Here is a 20,596-nt window from a genome sequence, read left to right on the forward strand (position 1 = left end):
TTAAGCCGTAAACTCGAATAAAATTCGTATTTGCGTAACCTTAAAATCAGAGAATTGTTCGTGCTTGTGAAATCTAAATCGTTTTACTCGAGTTTCAAATAAAATACGTTCAACAAAGTGAAAAACTTCTTCATTATTATTTGTGGAAATTTTAAAGGGCCTGTTGAAGCGTACAGCTTACGATATGATTTCCATTGTATTCAGGGTCAGAAAAACATGTTTTTACTGCACCATTTAATAAAGTTTTCACTAGACCATCTGCTGTAATATTGATTCTCAAAGTTTGAAATTAATGTACAGGAACAAAAAAATATTCCTGTTTTATAGAAAAATCTAAGTTCTTACAAAACGCCACCCATGCAAATTTATTATTAGTGAAATTTCTAAAGATGTGTATGATATTCTCGTTAAGAATCTTCTCAATATATTGGCAAGGTAATCGTGGGAAGCAGTTAGAATGGGTGAATACTTCCTACGATATGTGGAAAACGTGAATGCGATGGCAGTTCTAATTAAGTTGTACTATTATTACTATTAAAACTGAATTTTCAACATGAGTGGCTGAGACTTTTTAACAACCAATTTATTTGAGTGTATTGCAATACCCTGTTTATAATGTAGTAATAGAAACAATATTGAAATCAAAATTTTATATACGACTATCACACAGTGTATATTTTATTAAAGCGATTAATAACCTAATGAAGGAAAACCGGAAATATAACTTAACCGAAAATCTGTCTGTCTGTGAAATTATATGTGATTTATGGTCGTTGATGGAAAAGCCATTCTGTTTACGATCCATTAAGGCAGAGGCAGGAAAATCAATTTTGGCTATTAAAATTGCAATCATAAATCTTGCTATATGAAAATGTTAATACCAACTAATTTACACTATTCATTGATATTGGTTCAGCTGTAACTGTTTTGTAAAAGAATAACATAATTACTGATGGACATAGTTACGTAAAATTTTAGATCGGTAAATGTAATTGGCATTGATTTGACAAACAATAATGAATAGTAATTTATTGATTGTGAAATCGGTGTCTAACTTGGATTAAAATTAATGTCATGTTTTGGAAAGTATACATTTTAGAATTATGCAGTTTAAAGTAAGTTACATTTGTTGATTACCCAACTGACAACAATTAACAATAATTATTATTTTATGGTAAGGAAAAAAATTGGTATAGAAAGAGTTGTTCTATTATTTTACATATTTTATTTTTTTATTACTACTCTTATTTTCTTTTTAAGATCAAACTCAACGAGCAACATGAATTGTGCACTGCAGTATTCAATTTTTATATGTATATTTTGCAAATGACTCTTATAGTTGGTTTAAGCAAGTTTTTAAATTATTTTTGGTTTTAGGTTATCTTGGATATTAGAATCCTAGAATTCAACCTACATTTACAAATGTGAAACTAAAAATAATAGGACTTAACACAAACACGATTTTCAATAACTTCGTATCGACATTTCGATGTTTTACAAAAAACAAAGCTAAAACAGTAACATAGTTTATTTAATCAAAAAATAGTGGTGCTTGATTAATAAAGAAAACTATTATTTAGATCTGAATTCGCGTCAACAAAATCGCCTTTGTAATGGATTTTTCGTAGCAGTTATTATGTTTAAAAGCAAAAATAAACCTTGCTAATATTCAAAATAAAAATTAAAACGATTTTTGATATCTGCATGAATATTTTGCAGAGCCGTAGTTAATAAATAATCTAAAGTAGATATATAGAATAATAACTAAAAATGAACGTCACTTTTGGCAATCAAACTTGCTTGACACAAATCACAATTGCAACGGTATTTGCTGTCACAATTTCAAAGGTTAGAAAAAATAGGCAAAATTATACTTTATTAACATTTAAATTACAATCTAAAATTTCTGCATTCTGAGTGTAATATTGGTTTGTCAAAAACACTTCAAGTGAACTGGGCCATACCATAATAGTAATTTTACATCTTATTCATATGTTTTGCAATTACTCACCGGTAATAAGCCATTACTCACTACTGACCATATTATTTAACACTCATTGAAAAATTATTTTATTTCTTACCAATTACATTTTTAAAAGGCACGTCGTAAGTCAACGTACTGATATTGCTCCTGAAGCAGATCACGTATTCAAAAACAGATTTAAAATTTGCATAACGTTGCAAATATTACAGCTCTGTCGTCTCAATCTTTACTCAAATAATCGGATTACACTAACATCGTATGAAGCTGAATTGGAATATTCAATGGGTTTTTTTTTGTGCTTTTTACAGTAGGAATGTAAGAAACAAAGTTCTTTTAGTGAAATGTAAGGTTTACTGGTTATAAGGTAAAAATGATTCGCCCTTTAATCGCCCATCAATAAGTTTAGCGATTTGTAGTTTTTTTTTAAAGTTTTTCAATACCATATTTGACTTTCAAATTAGTATATTTCTGAAATTTGTTTTCAACTATTTTCAGAAAACATTTTTTTGCAAAGACATACATAAAAAGTCAAAGTTGACTTAACAATGTAATGGAAAAAAAAAGCCATATTAATTGTATATATGTATTTAATAACAATTAGATAGAAAGATTGATAAAAATAACATAAAAATTGTCAGAAATTGATAGGCTGAATTGGAGGATGAAAAGCTGAACGATTATACTGATTATGGTATGTTTTTTGATCGATTTATAATTTTAAACACATAAATGCAACTTTAGGATGAGGTTAATCTATGAGAAGCAGTCATCTTTGCATAATAAACACTTGATTGCATGAATGCAATACATTCTTATAGTTTGATGAAATTCATTTCTTCTTATATTTGAAGGCATCTGCAACGTTCCTTAAAATTACAAATTGGACACACTCTGCCAATATGTCGATGTTTAGGATACTTATCCCACTTATTTCTTATACCACTTCCTTCAAAAAGGCTCTTGAAACGGGCTTTTTTCGGTCTGGCGTTTTTGTATCTGTGCCACTTTGTCGGGGCTATTTTATCGGAAAACTCTTATCTAGAGCTATTTGGAGCGGCTACAATTTCTGGCCGAATATAGAGAATTTTATTAGAAAACATTAATATAGAGTTTCTTTTTGTTAAACACAGTACACAAGTATTTTTTATTTAGTCAAATTAAGAAAACAAAAATCTAGGTTGTTTTAAAGATAGTTTGTTTATAGACTTCCTGATCCCAAGGATTTCAGTATACCTACATAATACATACAGGAATGACATACTTATTGCATTAAATTAATCATTGTTGTATACTATAGTAAAGTAATGGCAACAATTCTAAAATAGTAATAAGTCGTTTAATGATTCCCAGGACATTTAAGGAAAATGTAGATTTTTTCAAACCATTTGATAGTTCCGTACCATTTACAATTTTATTTACCTGAACTGTTCAAGGTTTATTCCTTAAAACTAGAGGAAAACGATATCGCATTTCCTAAATAAAACAACTTCATGCATGAAGGTCCTCGAGTTGCAAATATTCTTACTCGAGAGCTTCAAATAGATAAATTCCTTATCAAAATAAAAATGAATTATATTAGTACGTCGACGTGAAGAAATGCAATTTCTTTAAAAGCTTCTAAAAGTTATTCAATTCTTTTCTTTGACACATTTTTTTATTGGTATGAAAGAATTTATTATCTTAAAAATCAATGTAATATAGAATGACGTAAAGATGTAATATAAAAGCAAATGTTCTGAATGACATGTTTGCTTCTTTATTTGTGAAATTCAAATCATTTCTCTTTTTGTTACAATGTTACAAACTCTTATTTTTTGCCATATTTTTCTACTAAACAATCAAAAAGTTTACTGTAACCTTACTTAATTTAAATTACAATAGCAAAAGACTTTAAAATGTTTTGCTTCAAGTTTGTACTGCCTTAATTAATTTGAAGTAACTTTAACCTAAACTTGTTTGTTTAATGATCTTAATTAGAACTTTCCTTACAAGATCCTTGTTGAAGTTAAGTTCCCCAGAGGTGATGGACCTAACAACCAAAATCACTTTATATTCGGTTTGAATTCTTAAGAACTCTGTTGCAACAGTTAGAAACAAGGTTTTTAGCTTTGGTTCAATACTGTTTAGAATACTATGTGATTGATTGCTTCTGTTGTTAGAGCAGTGTGGGTAGTAAAGGAGTTATAATGCTGTAAATTATCTGACGGTTTTCGGACCAAACTAGAATAATTAATCGACAAGCTGTGATTACTAATTAGCTAAAGTATTAAGAACACTCAGAAAATTGCATTTAAGGTTCAAATTTTAAGTGTAAAATCACGATAACTTTTAGCTGTTATTCTTCTTTTTTTTGCTAATTTAAACATCATGAAACTACTAGATTTAAAATTGTCAGGTACTTAGCATCTCTATTGACTACGGAACATTATCAAGCAGCACAATAAAGTGTCCTTTCCATGGTAAATCACAAAGTGACCTAAAATATGTAAATAAAGTACACTAAAGTTTAATAAAAACATAAAAATATTAACATCGTTTTGAGTGGAGATACTTAAAACTTAAAAAAAATTACCTGTTTTCTACCAAAATACTGTACTTCAAAAGATTCAAATTTTAATCATAGTTGGTTACGGAGATAACAAGACACACAAGAACAAATACAGTTTGGTCATTTAAGAAAAATGTATCATCAATCAATGCAATGAAAATGTCATATCAAATAAATTCAATGAAGAATTGATGACATGTCACCATGAAATTTATAATCCAAAAAAAACATTTGAATTCTACGACTAAATGATTAATTTACTGGACAGATATGTTGTAAACAAAGAGTGATGTGGTGAGTAAGGTATGAAAGGTTAAATGGTCAGAATTGTCGTTATTGTGCAGACCAGAATCCACACTGGATGACTGGGAGATCAAACTCAGGGTCCAAAAAATAATTATTGAGCAAGAATGAAGAATTGTTGGTGACTGAGTAGCGTAGTAAAACCAATTTTCTTTCTTCTTCAATATTTTTTTATTTTTCAGAAAAAAGTAGTTCTGGGCTTGCTACTCTGATGTATTTCCAGGCAGATGGATTGGAAGAGGAGAACTCGTTGAATGGCCTCTCAGATCTCCAAATCTAACATTTATTGATTTTTTTATGGGGGTACTTGAAGAAACATTTTTTAATTGAATTATATTTTTTTTTTATAAAATCGTGCAAAAAAGTACACTTTTTTAAATAATTGTTGTAGAATCCGCAATGATATCTGATACCCAAAGTCGTATTACAATTTTTTACTCATAGTCGTAATCATAAACTTAATTATTGTTCATAACAACACATTGTGAACAAAAGTAAACTATGTGTGTTTATGGACAAAATTTAAGTTTATGATTACGACTACGACTAAAAATTTGGGTAAACCCAGCGTTAGTAATTATGTAAGTACCTCTATTATAAAATGACTATCTCAATTTTTTGTATTTTGCCAGTTACATCTTTAAAAAGCTCCATAACCAGAAGTACAGCGTCTAATCGAAAAGTCAATTATGAATTTTTTTCAACTGTTTTTGAGCCAAAAACAGAGAAAACTAAGATAGATAATGAAACAACTCAAACCAACATGAGGTTGGGTTGCCAAATAATGTATAAAATAAAAAAACCTCTGCAATTCGCAAAATTAGCATGGCAACCGATCAAGTAAAACCTCCTCTTAAAAATACTAACCAGTTTCAATTGGTAAGCTAAAACTTGTTAACCTAATTTAAGCTTTTCAAATTAAATGTCCACAAACGGTTTAATTGAAGGGATCTGTTTACATTCGCAAATTTGATGTTGGTTTAAAATTTTTAAATAACCTAGTAACAGTCCACAATATTTCCTCTAACAAACATTGTAAATAATTGGTCGTTTTCTATTAACCCCTTTAAAAATAGTACATATTGTTATTATAACAATTCCATTATAAATCTTCCATTTCCAATCCTAAATTAAACAGAATAAATCTAAATGTTTATGACATACAAAACATAAAACTCTAAGATATTGTTGGCTTTTCTTAGTTCACTTGCTCTTCTTTGCCAAGTTTACGATAAGGAAATTTGTGGTTTCCCATTGGTACGATTTATTATATTGCATTCCTTGACTTTTCAAGGTTTATTTTCGTTTATACCAACTGAGAGGGACTAGAGCAATTTTGATTTAAAACGGATCAATGAATTAACCTTTTGCAGCGGGAATTCAACTGCACTGGAACATAATATCTAACTTTGTACGTTTCAAACACTTTGAACCTAAAATTCAGTCGGAAAAGCCGGTGTAATAGGTGGGTAAAATTCGCCGAATCCCAGAGAAATGAACGAAACATTTAATTTGATTCTTTGATCTGTGTCTTCTGAAGTTATATGTTGAACTGTGCTGAAACGGGTCCATTTTGTGTCGTAATAAATTAAACATTTCTAGACTAGCGAATTGCTCTCTTTTTATAAATATTTTATCTAGTAATCCATCAACGTGTCTCGTATTAGGTGAGAGTAGCACACGTGCAGGTTGTTAACAATGCTACTGGAACTGTTTTCAAACTTTTGAAACAGTTACTGTACCTGGGGGATAATAAGCAGCTTTCCGGCAGTGAATTTAGTTGTGGTTATTGTGTAATAGAAGTAACCAAAAAATTCTTGACATTATAACTAAAAACAATAAACTTTTAACAATGTTTCAACCAATAATAAAATGTGGAGGTTTGTCTACATGCTTATTTGCACAATGCCGTTTATATTATTTTGAACTCCTTTTTCTTTGTATTTTAAATTCAGAATAAAACCAGTAGCGTTGGAGTGCCTTGTTAAAAATTAAATTGGACTAAAATCTGTTTTGAATGTCATGGAAACGGTAATTTCAAGTGTACATGCGTTAAAAGATAATTGGAATTTTCTCGGGAAGAAAATTTAAACTTTTTAACAGCCCTTCATTCAGAGAGGCAACATTTCGCGCTTTAGTGCAAAAATATGTATGTATTATTAAGTAATAATATACAGGGTATTTTACGATAATAGCGTCATAATTCTAGACTTGATAGAGAATCAGAATATAACCCAAGTTTGCTGTCTTGCTCTTCTTACGTTACGGATATACAGGGTAGTCAAGTTCAAATAAAAAAAATTTAAAAAAATAAGAGAAAAAGCTTTCTTGTCACTTTTAGGTACAGCGTTTCATTTTCGAGTAATAATGTCTGAAACTCAATAATCTGCTTATTATTCGATAAAATGTGAAATGATGAAGCAACTTTTGACCATAGTTCATATAGCAAACTTATTTCTGATTAAGTTCTAAAATATGACCCATCTAACGTGAAACACACTGTAGATATAACGATTTAGGCTTATTTTGCTAACTTCTCTGAGAAATATCTATTTTATTTTGCAGGTGCAAACTTTAACTAATATACTATACAATAAAGCTCTTGTAACTAGTTTAGGAAGTAAACAAGAACTGTAGTTAGGATGTAATGTGTATCTAAAAAACCTCAAAACTCTTTTCCTATAAAAGAAAGAAAAAGTTTCTAGTTTAAAATTGAATTTTAATTGATTTTTCTTTTCATTTGTGGAGTGAGTTAGATGTTAAAAGCAAAATAACTTTTGGTAACTGTAAGTACACTTTAGAGTATAATTGTAAAAGACTGATTTTGTGAGAGAATTCACAAGCATAAAAACATCAATATTCTAATTTGTGAATTAGAAGCAGTATAGTTTTCTGAATTTTTTCTTTGTTTCTAGTTGGGTTTTCTGTCTGACTTGTTGGGAAAATAGAATTTTGCATTATTTGCATAATTAGTCGTTTTGTAGGTTTTTATCTGTTTTTATTTTATTGGATTTACTAAAACTTTTCACCAAAATTTACAATCAATATCAGAAGAATTAACTAATTATTTTCATAACTGGTTAGGTTATGATACACACTTTTATATAAAGCCATAATAACGTCATTTGACACTGTGTCAAGTAAAGATGACGGATATCAGTCAAAGTCACGTGTTTCTCGATTGATTTATTGCCAATATGGTTAATGTTACAACTGACGACTGATATTTGTTGATTTACTATTTGATACGTATTGCAGCGTTTTCAATTAAATTTATTACTGAAATCTTCATATTATAAATATATATAATAAGCTATTTTTTATTTGTGAGCAACTAAAAAAGTAAAAAATAAAAAATGTTTTTAGTAAACATTTTCAATATTTAGTTAAATGAATTGATGTCTATTTATTTCGAGTTATTAAACTATGTTCTTTTATTCGTAAAATAGTTTCTCTGATGAAAACTTACTAAAATATTTAACTGAATGTCAGATTATCATCATTCTGATTTTGACTACATAAATTTAAATTTTCTTTAAAAGTCAATATTTACCTCAAAACTGAATTAGCTCCACAGTTTATTGTCACACTGTATACCAAAAGATAAGAGAGATTAATCCAGAAGGAAAGCATCTCACTCTTTGCAGACGTGTTGCAAATCGCTTATGGATTAAACGGCGCTTTCCTCTCGAGATATATTATATCTACGCTATTGTTTGCTATTCAAAAGGTGACACTAGTGTATTTATCATATAAAATATTATATTCATTATCGTCGAGAAAGGCGACAAAAGCATACGAGTTTGAGATTCCTTTAAAAAAAAAAGAGGTTGAGTTTCAAGCAAAGAAAAGCTAAGTTATTGATTTGATCCAAATAACCGTCTTGTTGAGGATGTAAATATTCCCTTTATTTGTATTCAATAGGATTAGTCTAATTCTAACTCTATTTTCATTTTGCAATGTTGCCTGATTAACTGAAAATACATACCAACTTTTGATATTCATATCAAACAACCTGTATGTAATTTCGTTCTAAGATTCTTCGCAAGTCTCTTAATACCAGACATCTTTACACATTTTATTTTGTTAAAAAAGCGTTAGCCTAAATATTAATTAAATTCTTGTCCTGAAAGGACGTTATGTACAAATTTATTTATAGAGAAAAAAGTCTTTCTTTAATAAGAGTGAAAACCAAATAAAATATTGGAAAATTATAAATATATACTTTAAATTTTAGACATGTGCAATGTTGATCATTTAAAATGTCCAACTTGATGAAAACTGTAAGGTTTCAGTATATTTTTCTCATGCAACTAACAATAATTTTTCATACTATTAAAATTTATTTTACCAACTACACGTTGAGCACAGATTTTATCGTTACCTGTTAGAAAGTACTTTTGTGAAAAAAAATTTTGTTTATTAAACTTAAACCTAAATAATTATTACAATGCATCTCTTCAGTATAAAAAACCCGTATACCTACTAAGTATTTCAGTCAAGGATCGTTTCGAGTTTCGAGAGAACCCTTTTAATAATTAATTTCCGAGACTATTACAAAACGTGGTTTTCGACGGGCTGTAGAACGTTGTCGAACATTTGGCTTTCAAATTCGAACAATGGTGTCTGGTGGTTTTAGGTCAGTTTTACGCTAGTTATTAACGATCATTCCAGTCGCGACATGAATTAAACTGGGGCAGCTACAGCGGCATTGTGGTTTGAGCTGAAATTTGATTGTCCTAAATTTGAGTGTAATGGAAAAATGTTTTATAATTAAATCACTGCTTTAGAATTATTTCGGAAATGCCAGAAGTTTCTAAATACTACTGAAAAGTTAAACTTCCAGAGGTTAATGCAAGTATCGTATACCTTCAAAAATTTTTTGAAAATTGCCAGAACGTTGTAGAATTTCTTTAGAAACGCCAGAGTCTTTTAGTATCATTTTGGAAATGCCAAAAGTATCAATTGTTCTAATTGTGACAGAATAGTAATAGAACGCCATATTAAATATGAAATAAAACGTTTTTTTTTTATAAAGTTGTTTGATTTATCTCACTGGTCAAGCTAAATAAAAAAGAACTTTTATTGTTATTAATGCTGTGTGTAAAAAGAATATTATACCAGAAACACAAAATTATAATAAAATAAAAAATATGAAACAAATGATTTTCTTAATAAATACTGTGTACTGGGTGACTAAAAAACATGTTACTGTCAAATATATTTTTGAAAACGTCTCTTTTATCTTTTATTTATTTGTATACCTCAATGCCGAATTAAGAAACACAAAACGAAATAAAATACAAAGATCTCAAGCTTCCAAAACAAATATTGATGGTTCACGCAGTCGAATGCCTTGGACAAGTCGTAGAATACTAAAGCAACAATATTGCTAGATTTTAGTCGATCGTAGAAATACTCTAGACAAGAAAAAGAAAATCAATTATTTGTAAATAATGACTATGCTGCCTTTCTGATATTCAATTGAAAAATTCCGGTAGAGAAAAAGAAGTTGGTTGTATCGACAAAAACACACAAACATATTGTTTATAAAAGATATGCCACCAAATCCGGACAAATTTGATCTTTTGAAATATCAAACTACTTCGTCAAGCCCCTAATAAGTCACAGGACTGAAGGAAAATGACTTCTCCACCGAGAGACGCTAGAATCTCTGAGACGTTTGAAATACGAGAAAGGAGCTGTGGCCTGTATCTTGTTTTTGATGAAACAAAACACAAACCGCCATTTTGATTCAGCAAAGCAACAAAATGATGGCAAGAAAAACAATTTTGATTTCTTCCCCTTTACGATACAAACAATTTTATTTTCAACTATGCATGTAATAACATTATTTCTTACGTGTAAGCCAGGTGGAAAGATGAAAATTACCTGCTTTTACTTTCCACCAGATGGAAAGTGAGTATTCCAAAATGTGAAAAACGCCCTCTAGCGCCTCAAACTGACAAGATATTGAAAAACCGTATTTTCGAATCGATTCAAAAATCGACATCTATCTAGCCGGAAAATGGGGTTTTCCTGTCAAAACACACGAAATCCGGACACCCTGTATTTAAATTGAGTACGTTTTGTAAAGTAGTAGTTAATTAGATTTTATGGCCCCAACATGTTTTCGTCAAATTTAAATGAAAAATAAAATCAAGCCTCAACATTAAATTTGATAACTTTTAATTCACAATAACCACAAACTTGTTTACATAAAACTTTACGTAATTAACATGCATGTCTGGTCTGGGAAACTGAATTTATTTGGTTTTCTGGCTGGAGAGTAACTTTATTGCTCTGCAAAATTTAATAATATTATTATTTGTTGAGCTTTTGCCTCAGCTTTCAGGGTTGAACTGTATAGTGCCCCACCAAGGGAATATAATAACATTATTTTGAGTAGTTCACTCATGATGGTTATTATGAAGAGAGCAAGGCAAAAGTGAAATTACAATTTTGAGCTTAGTATAGTAGAGGTAAAAGGAAAGGTCATGGAACATGGAATATACTCAAAGTTTAATTAAAACCGCTACAAAAGTGGTTATTTTGTTAATTGTATGTCACCTGCAAATGTTTGTTGCGTATAATATAGAAAAGGTTAAATCAAAATAGAAATATATTGTTGTTAGCTTTTGTTATTGTTATAAAATATTTTGTTAAAACTGGAATTCCATTTTATGGATTCATATTACGACAATGTTTTTATATAGATTTTTCGATGTAGATTAATTGTTAAACTTTATTATTCTATAAAATATATAAAAAAAATTTTTAAATATCCAGGCAATGTACTTATTAAATGAATTACAAGTTTTAATGGCTGTATTCATAAAAATAAATCGATTAGCAGTCAGTTTCTTCACAATCTTTATATCAATAAAATACTAGGTTTTCATACATACAGATTTTGATTTATATTTATATAAATACATTTCTTATTTTGCTTATTTTAGTAAATGTAATTTTAGTAACAAGTATGAATGTGTTACTAATCATTACCAAATCCTTTAGGTGTATAAGTAATTTAGCCTGGCTTCGGCAAATTATATTGCACTACGACAGCTTTTGGAGAGACCATTAATTAATCAATCTTTGAGGCTAGTGTATCAGGTGGTTTTCGAACTACTGCAGAACGTTGCCTTTCAATTTGGTATAATTGCGTGGTGTTTTCCATGACTTTATTTCTATAGCAGCGTCAATTAAACTAGACCAAAGCTTGATTCAATTAACTTGAAATTTAACCTTTTTTTATTGATTTTGTCAACAAGTCAAATTTTTGGTTTAGTTAATCAATATTTGAATTTCACTGGTTACTATTCACTAATTAATGTAAATACTAAAGTAACCTAACCATTTTGATAAATACAATTTTAAAGAATGAAAGTACTTATGAGTACTCTAAGTTACTTTATTTTAATAAAATAATGTTGTTCAGTATGGAAAGTTAATTTAATTATTTTGAATTACAGTTAGTAATAGACACCGTTTACAAAAGTTATCGGGTGCTTTTAAATCACCAGAAAATGTTACAGAAAAATCTGTCATATTAGAGAACAAACACAAAGTTAGTAAATTTTCAGTGATGGGAGCGTAATCTACATGGTGTAGAATACATCATTATCTACGCGTAGACAATAATTACATTTTTCTACGGCTGTTTAATAATATACCTATTACTCACTATACCTTTTTGTGGCGACAGAAATTCATACTGTTATTCCTAAACCTTGATTTTCCTTTCTATTACATTAGTACGTCTTATTTTGACGAATGAGATTTGGCGGTCAGTTACAGCTCTGTCCTTTGTTCTATTCTAAACCTGGAAACTGTGAAATTCAATCCCATGGAGGTACAAAACAACGAAACACACTTGAAAAGTAACAAAATCAGTGTGACTTTGGTTGAATCCATTTTATACCTTCATCAGTGCATTTTTGGCATTTGTAAAATTTGGTGGACTTACTTTTAGTCCATTTTGAAATATGACCACCGTCAAAATCCTTTCCATAAAGCTGTAAAACCACAAAACACTCTTAAATTCCAGTAAAATCAGTATTAGTAATACCAAACGTATTTTATAGCTTTGTGAGTAGAATTTTGACAGTTATGACATTTGACCGTCAGTTACAGTTTTGTCCTAAACCTAAAAACTCTCAAATTCAATCCCATGGAAGTACAAAACTTACTTGAAAGGTAATCAAATCATTTTGACTCAATTAACATTGTTTATACTGTCGCAAACTTTTCCTCGTGAGTAATAGCTATTATTACATGCTCGTTGAACAATATACTATTACTATGACTATTACCTGCATTGTTACGTCACCTTATTTTTGCTTGATTTTCTTCATACTAAACCACAAATTTTCTAATAATAATTTATCTCGACCTATAAAGAGAGATGCGGCTAGTCCGCTGGGTTATTAAAAATACTATAGAAAGGTGATTTCAAAGTTAATTACATTTTAAAAATACTCCGGTACAAATATACAAATTTATTTGTAACGAAAAATAAATGAATTCATAATAATATGCGTAAATCAAAATATTTGATAAATCCAAGTTTCAAATAGTTAGGACATGTTTACACCCAACTTAACATGTCTGACCTGGAAACTGAATTAATTTACAAAAACTTTTTTACTTCCTTTTCTTGTGGAAAAGTAGTTTTATTGCTTCGGAAAATTCAATAACCGGATTTCTTGAGCTTGGTGCCCCTTTTCGTCAGACTAGTATAATAACCGCAACTTGAATAGCTCTCACATGCCTGTCATTTTAAGATGAAATAGTGATTGTGAGACAAAATTGAAATTATAATTATGCTTTTAGTCAGTCACAGCGGAGCCTAAGAGGAAAAAGTCATCCCAACGAAAACCGAATTTAATTAAAACGAAAAGCGATTATTAAACGCTTTTTGTAGTAAGTTAAATATTGAAAATGTCACTACTAAATTGAGTTTTGATATTATTTAATGCAGTGTTTATAATTGAAACTGAAATGAGTTGTTATTGTGTATAAAATGATGATAAATTCTACTGTTGGCATTACAGTGTTGAAGATAAAACTTAAAGAGATTGATAAGGCTAAAGTTACTTAGAAAAAAGTCCATAGAAAGTTTTTACAAACTATTTCTAAATTTTTTTTTTCTAAAACGTTTTCCACCAACAGCAGTGGAAGCAGATACTTTTTCCTAATAAAAATTACGTCAGATCGTCATCTTTTGATCTAAAGAATGTCACAGTACCCTTTTGGTCATGTGCTTACTGGACAACTTGTATGACGCGACAATGTCCATACAGACTTAAAATTACAAATTACAAATTAATTATTGTAAATAATTGTTGACAGGTGTTAAAGCTAAATTCTGTATAAACCCCAACTCTACTCGTGATTTTACTTTTATTAATATTTTTAAGCGTTTTACGAAAATGAGTTTAGTGACCCAAATTCAGGTTTACCGACTCGGAAAGCTACTAATTCGGTTTTATTGTGACTATAAATTGTTTACGCACTATTACCCCTTATTAAACCTAAACTGTTCTAAAAACAATAAAAACAAGTTATGGGATACATAACTGAGTAACTTGATAAATCTGTTTTGCGATTTTACTACTCTTAGGGCAAAATAAATGTTATACTTTTTCTGTAAAAATATTCGTCCAGAAAAGGACGAAATAACAGTAAAACTTCTGCCAATCACGTGTCATAAAGTAATTTACTGTTTCTACAACTTCGTCTTTATTTACAATCTTTTATATTTGTTTAGGGTCACTGTTTGTTTAACGTCTTTATCATCCAAAACAATTTTTTGTTTTGGAATTAAACCTCGTATCTTAATTAATACTGTTTATTCAAACCCAACAAATAGGTTTTTAAGAACCGGTTAAGCTAATTTCATTGTCCCAAATAAATACCTCACTCTGTTATCTGGGCTTTTGTGTAACCCTAACCCTTTAGGGCAAATATGGATAACCATAATCCTTACTTTCAACATTACAATCGAATTCAGGTTACCCTTCACGCACGTAGAATTACTGGAATTAAGGGGAACTTGATTCGGAGTAATGTATTAACATACGTGGAAATTTGGATTTACCGATTATAATTTGTATGGTTACCAGTAAATGTACAACTAATTTTACGAGTAATGAAATGGTCTCATTCCACATAACATAAAACTGAGTTGAGCAATAGATATAAATCGGGAAGCTTAATCTAAAATGTACGAATTTGTAGTACATTTACAACAAAAAATCTCTTGGTACTTTACAGGAGTTTGAAAAATGCGTAAATAAATTAAAATCGACGGTTTTGCCGCTTGTATGACGTAGACGACTTTCAGTAGTTTTATTGGCTATGGCTGTCTAACGGTTGAAAGCATCTTCCAATCAGCTGATTACTAATAGTGGGAGTAGTGTTTAGGTTATATTTTAGAGAAAATTGAAGAATTTTTGAGAAAAGCACCGGATCTGGAATATTTACGTTAAGGTAGAAAGTTCACTATGTTAATATTTCAATTTACATATAAAATGTTTTATTTTTAACCTTATACAGGTTGCAACGATCATGGGAGTCGCAGGTGCTTGTCGATGAAACGAATTAACCTTTTTGGATATCAGCCAACTCCAAGTCAAAGGCAGTTACTTCCATGTGCTCATTCCGAATACAAAAACAAACATTTCAAGAACATTCACTAATATTGAAAAAGCCTTTTCAGTCAATGCTGTAAAAATGTTTAAAACACATAAATTTGTGACCTAAAACTGCTGATGAGAGATTCTTCTTGCGATATGTGGATGGAAAATGACGGAAGTTGGAAGTCGAGTACGGTAGCGGAAAGTTAAATTGATTCATTGTGCAGCAAAATGGCAAATGCTGAAAAACGCAAGTTGTTGGCCTCTTTCAGAAGGTCCAAATCAAGTGGGTTCGAACACTGCTGACCAAAATAAGTTTGTTTTTGATGTTAATAATAATTCGAAATAAAATACTATAAAATCGAAGGGTGTTATTGTGATTCCGACTACAGCCAAGACAAGCGGAGTGAGAATAGGAGGAAAAAAAATTGATAAAAATAGGTACTGACTTTGCAGGCCTTTAATACATTGTCGTGTAATAGAATATCTTTAATCCACGCCAAACAGACGTATTAAACTTTCATGTGGTGTGGACTTTTTCTGTGTTTCAATTTAACAGCATACACACTGGCTGTAACATTTGTTGCTTGCTACTTGTTACACAATCACGTACCCACTCTACATAAATTTAACTAAATTCGTGTTGGCAACATTTGGCTGAATGATATTCACGTCGTACGTGGCTCTCCAACCACGTCTTAGTTCGGAACAAGCATTGTCACGTTCAAACCTTTAACCAACGTTCACAAACTCATGAATGGCCGTTAGAAAGTGTAAACTTATGAATGAAGCTTTTAATTCAACAAGGAAAATCAATTTCCTTCCATGTTCGCCACCTGTGGCGCCTTAAAATTTATCATCAATCATCTTAAAATTTAATTACTTTATGTCATATTTCGCTTATCTGAGACGGAATAGTTTATTTCGTATTTCGCTTAATGGTTTGTCCTGTTTTGTCATTTGCTGATGAGACAAACGTGCGGAAGCTGTTTGCTAGGTTATTTACTTTGTAAATGGGCATGGGCGTGAAACGCGGGTATGAAAGCCTTTAGGTAGATTTACTAATTCAACTACGTTTTGCTTATAGTTGAAATGTGAAGGTTAAACCGGATAAGAAAGGATTGCTTTAGTTGTGATAATAGTTTTTTTATATAAATAGTTAATGCGACTCACTTAACTCTATAAATTAATCAAGGGTGTGAATTTTCTAACATTGTACAGGGTATCTCAAAGTTGATCTTCGAAACTAGCAAAAATGGAGGAGCAGTCGTTCCTTCCACGGGGTACAGGGTGGTTTTGAAAATATGACAGTTTGAAACCCCCCTTGTATTTGAGACACTTTATAATCAAGTACTTTTCACGTAAAATGCAAAACTATATTTTTTGACTTCTGATGGTGAATTTAATTGAAAACAAAAATTTAAATAGATATAATAAAAGTCTAGACACATTCGATTTGAAACACGTTTAATTTCTTTTTAGAAAGCTGTCTTATAAATAAACTTTTCATTTCAGATAACGTCATCATGTTTATGACGATCTCATTCATTAACCTGCTCTTACCATTGGTCTGCCTAGTGAATCACATAAGAACAAATTCTCTAAACTACGAAAAAGTGAACAGCACTTGTGAACAGTTGGCTGCCGAAAACACCAGTCCCTCTAATCTGTACTACAACAAGCTTGAAGATGTTTATTTAGATAACGAAACGTCTGACACGAACGAGGTGGTAACTATAGGATTTTTGGGTGCATATGGACAGGCTCAAGTGCTTTTAGGAGCTCTGCCATTGGCTGTTGAAGCTGTCAATAGTGAGAAGAGTAAGTTTTATTTTTTTAAATAATTTAAAAGCTAAATTTTTTACCTGTAAAGTTTTCTTCATCAATTGATGGTTTAAGACTATATCGATATTGAAGGTTTTAATCCACCTACCAAATTGAACTTTTAATATTATTATGTCTTAATGAAAAATTAAGGAGTTTTATGGCCCCTAAAATGTTACAAAGACTTTTTTTATACCTGTAAGAAGATGTATAAAACTCTAATCCTGTGATATTGAGGAAATAACTTTCTTTATAAATCATGATTTTTAAGTTAGGTAATTCCAATTTATTTCCAATTATTTAAATTTGTTGCGTTTCAGTTCAACAATTCAAAAAACAAATAATTTGAAACAAATCAATGGTATTTACAATAATATCTGCATGGTGATGATTGATTGAGTAGTGGTTCCCAAAAAAATCGTTAAATGTGAAATTTGCAGACATTTAGTTTGAACTGACGTAGTTCGTTATCTGGCAAGGTGATTCAAATTTGCGTAACAAACCAAAATTTGCTTCTCTTTCTTTGTAAATACGCTGTTAAAGGTTATTGTTTATATTTACCTTAATAGCTAACTCCGTTAATTTTGAACTAACAACATATAGTTTAAAGTAGCAAAGTTACAGTATTTTTCCTGAATCGCCAGATACTAGGTCTGTTCGTAAAGGCAATTTCAAACTGGTTTCCAACTGAAAATCGAAAATTGTTGGCTTTTATTGGTTGAATGTAATGGCCAATAACTGGACATATTCCTCTGATTATTAGTTGGATTTTCGTTCTGCCTGTAGACGTCTAATTTATGTCAATCACTTGTCAAATTTTTGACACATGTTTTGGTTACTTTAAAATGAAACACTCTTTATTTTATTTGCTCAATCGAAAGATCTTTATTTTCTGATTTCAAATATACAGGGTGGTCCAGTTTTAAGTGTCAATAATTCGCCATTCGATAGCCCATTAAAAAATAAGTTGACAGGCAGGCATTTTCCTGAAAAACGCTTCCTAAAGAAAAAATAGTCAATAGAAATTCAGTATAAAAAATCTTTTTTTTTTTTGCTATAACTGTCAGAAAAATAGTAATATTTTATGAAAATTTACTTACTGGAGTATTTGCTGTGATTTTAGCCTATTTTCAACTGTTGTCAAAAATCGCCTGGTTTGACAATAAAAAAAATCTGTCACTCGTCTGTTAAAAATGTGATTTTAACGCTGAAATTGTCAAAAGTTGTTAAAATCACAATGCAAGAAAATAGCAATAAATAAAAATTGATATTTTGTCTAAAAGACAAATAGCGATTTTAACTGTAACTAAAACTATCAGATTTCATTAAAAGTGTAAATAATAAAAAACGACTATTTTTTATCACTGGAACTGTAAGTTTTCATAAAAAGCAATAAAAATTAACCTTTTTGTCACAATTATAGAACGAAAAAAAAGCTGACTTTTTGAAAAGCGACTAAACGTAACTGATGAATAGGCGATTCAGAAAAAATACTATAAATACAACTATAATATACTATAGTCAATTTAATTCAAATAACTAAATAAATGTAGTTGAAACAATGATTAGTAGTAGTTCAGATTCAACAGATTCAACATTAATATTAAAATTTGGAAGCTTCCATTACTAGACTTCAAATGTCTTTGTAAAAAAACCAAGTTGGGCGGCAAAACTTTGAGAAAAACCCACGATACTTGAATTAATTAGGTTTTTTAAGATCATTATTTAAATGTATCCTTCAGAGAGAAATAGAACACACTGTATTGATATTCCTTTTCATAAACGTTCGTTTTTCTATTAATAGCGTAAGCCCACATGAAAATTTTTTTTTTCCAGACTAACCAAAATTTTTCAGGTATAAAAGAACTCTCTGGAAAACATAAGAACTTTAGTTTTTTTCCTGGCTTTAAGAAAAGTTAGCAAATTGTTTTTTGTTTGGTAAAATTGTGTCAACCCTTATTAGGCTTCAAACAACTCTAAATAACATTTGAATCGTTTTCCCAGGTTTATTGCCTGGTAAACGACTAACCTACGTGGCAGCTAACATAGGAAAGGCGTCTTCGACGTCTGGTTTTCCCAGGAGCAAATCGTCCCCCACGCAGGCTATTAGAATGATGACCGAAATGCGAGACATTGGAGCCATCGCTTTTATAGGTCCTGACGATACCTGTTTTCCAGAAGGTTTAGTCGCCAGTGCATGGAATTTGCCTATGATCTCTTACGTAAGTGTAAAGTAACAGTTGTGTGTTTGTGCAAGTTTAAAAAGAAAATTTATTTCAATTTAGCTTAGCATAAATATGATGATTTGAACTATTTTTTACTTTAATTTGAATAATGACGCTCCCAAGACAACTATAGCTTTAGCGCATTCTAAGAAGACTTGTGAAATACGTAATATTTTTATATTAAACATCATCCCACGAAAGGCTTTAAGTATAAAAAAATTCGCAATGTCTCTGGCTTGAAATAAATATAGGCTTTGACATGGACAAGAGTAGAAAGTATATGGGGGAATCTTTCTAAAAATATCATGTATGTGTGACGAGTTTGTATGGTTTGAATACATAATGGTTTTTTTTTGTGAAGACATTTTCTTATTTTATATTAGATATTGTCACAAAGACATGATTATCATTGCACCAAAAATAAATTCATCATAAAGAACACCTTTCAATATACACTGCATGTTTACCAGAAAAGTTTGTTCTTTTCATACATCAAAGCATCAAAAAGAAATAGTTAGCTTTTGTTGTGTTGTATCAATGAACATTACGTTGTAGCTACGTCATCTTCCAAGAAATTTATTTTTAGAATAATCTTTGCGGGAAAAACAAATTTCCTAATAGCAGGGCCTGATTTCAGGATTTCCATAGAAATTATTTTTCAGATTAATTCATTCGGCGGTGGTAAACTAACTAACTTCTTGAATAAGTTGTTAATGCATGCTACAACAGTACACTGAATTAATCACTAATTATTGTAATAAAGATGAGAAGGCTCAGAATAAGAAAACGTTAACAGAATAGCTAATAATGGACCAACCAAAATTGCAAAAGAGGCAAAAATCAACCGTAGACCTCCAGAAAGATCCTCCAAACGATGGTTTGAAAGCTGGACATCGGAGTCACAACTTATAAACTATACAGTTTTGAATAGAACGAGACGTTGTCCTAAAACAAGTAGAAGAAGAATACTATGGACTTAATGTTAACTAACCTCAGTTTTCTTTACTGTTGCCAAGAGGCTGGATTTCCTCTTAAGCTGTGGACCAAATCAGATCATCAATCAGGTTGGCTT

General features: G+C 30.3%; 1 protein-coding gene across 2 annotated transcripts in view; it reads left to right on the forward strand.

The window, feature by feature from the left end:
- Gyc32E (Guanylyl cyclase at 32E) overlaps nt 1–20,596 on the forward strand; it is an 89,241-nt gene that overhangs the window by 40,845 nt on the left and 27,800 nt on the right. For both annotated transcript variants that reach the window (XM_081993106.1, XM_081993151.1), the window contains 2 exons: nt 16,991–17,296; nt 19,304–19,521. In XM_081993106.1, coding sequence (XP_081849232.1) covers nt 16,991–17,296; nt 19,304–19,521 — 524 coding nt within the window. The remainder of the gene's footprint in view (nt 1–16,990; nt 17,297–19,303; nt 19,522–20,596) is intronic.

This window comes from Ips typographus, linkage group LG1 (genome assembly GCF_016097725.1).
Source record: "Ips typographus isolate SLU linkage group LG1, UJ_Ityp_2.0, whole genome shotgun sequence".
Taxonomy (NCBI): Eukaryota; Metazoa; Arthropoda; class Insecta; order Coleoptera; family Curculionidae; genus Ips; species Ips typographus.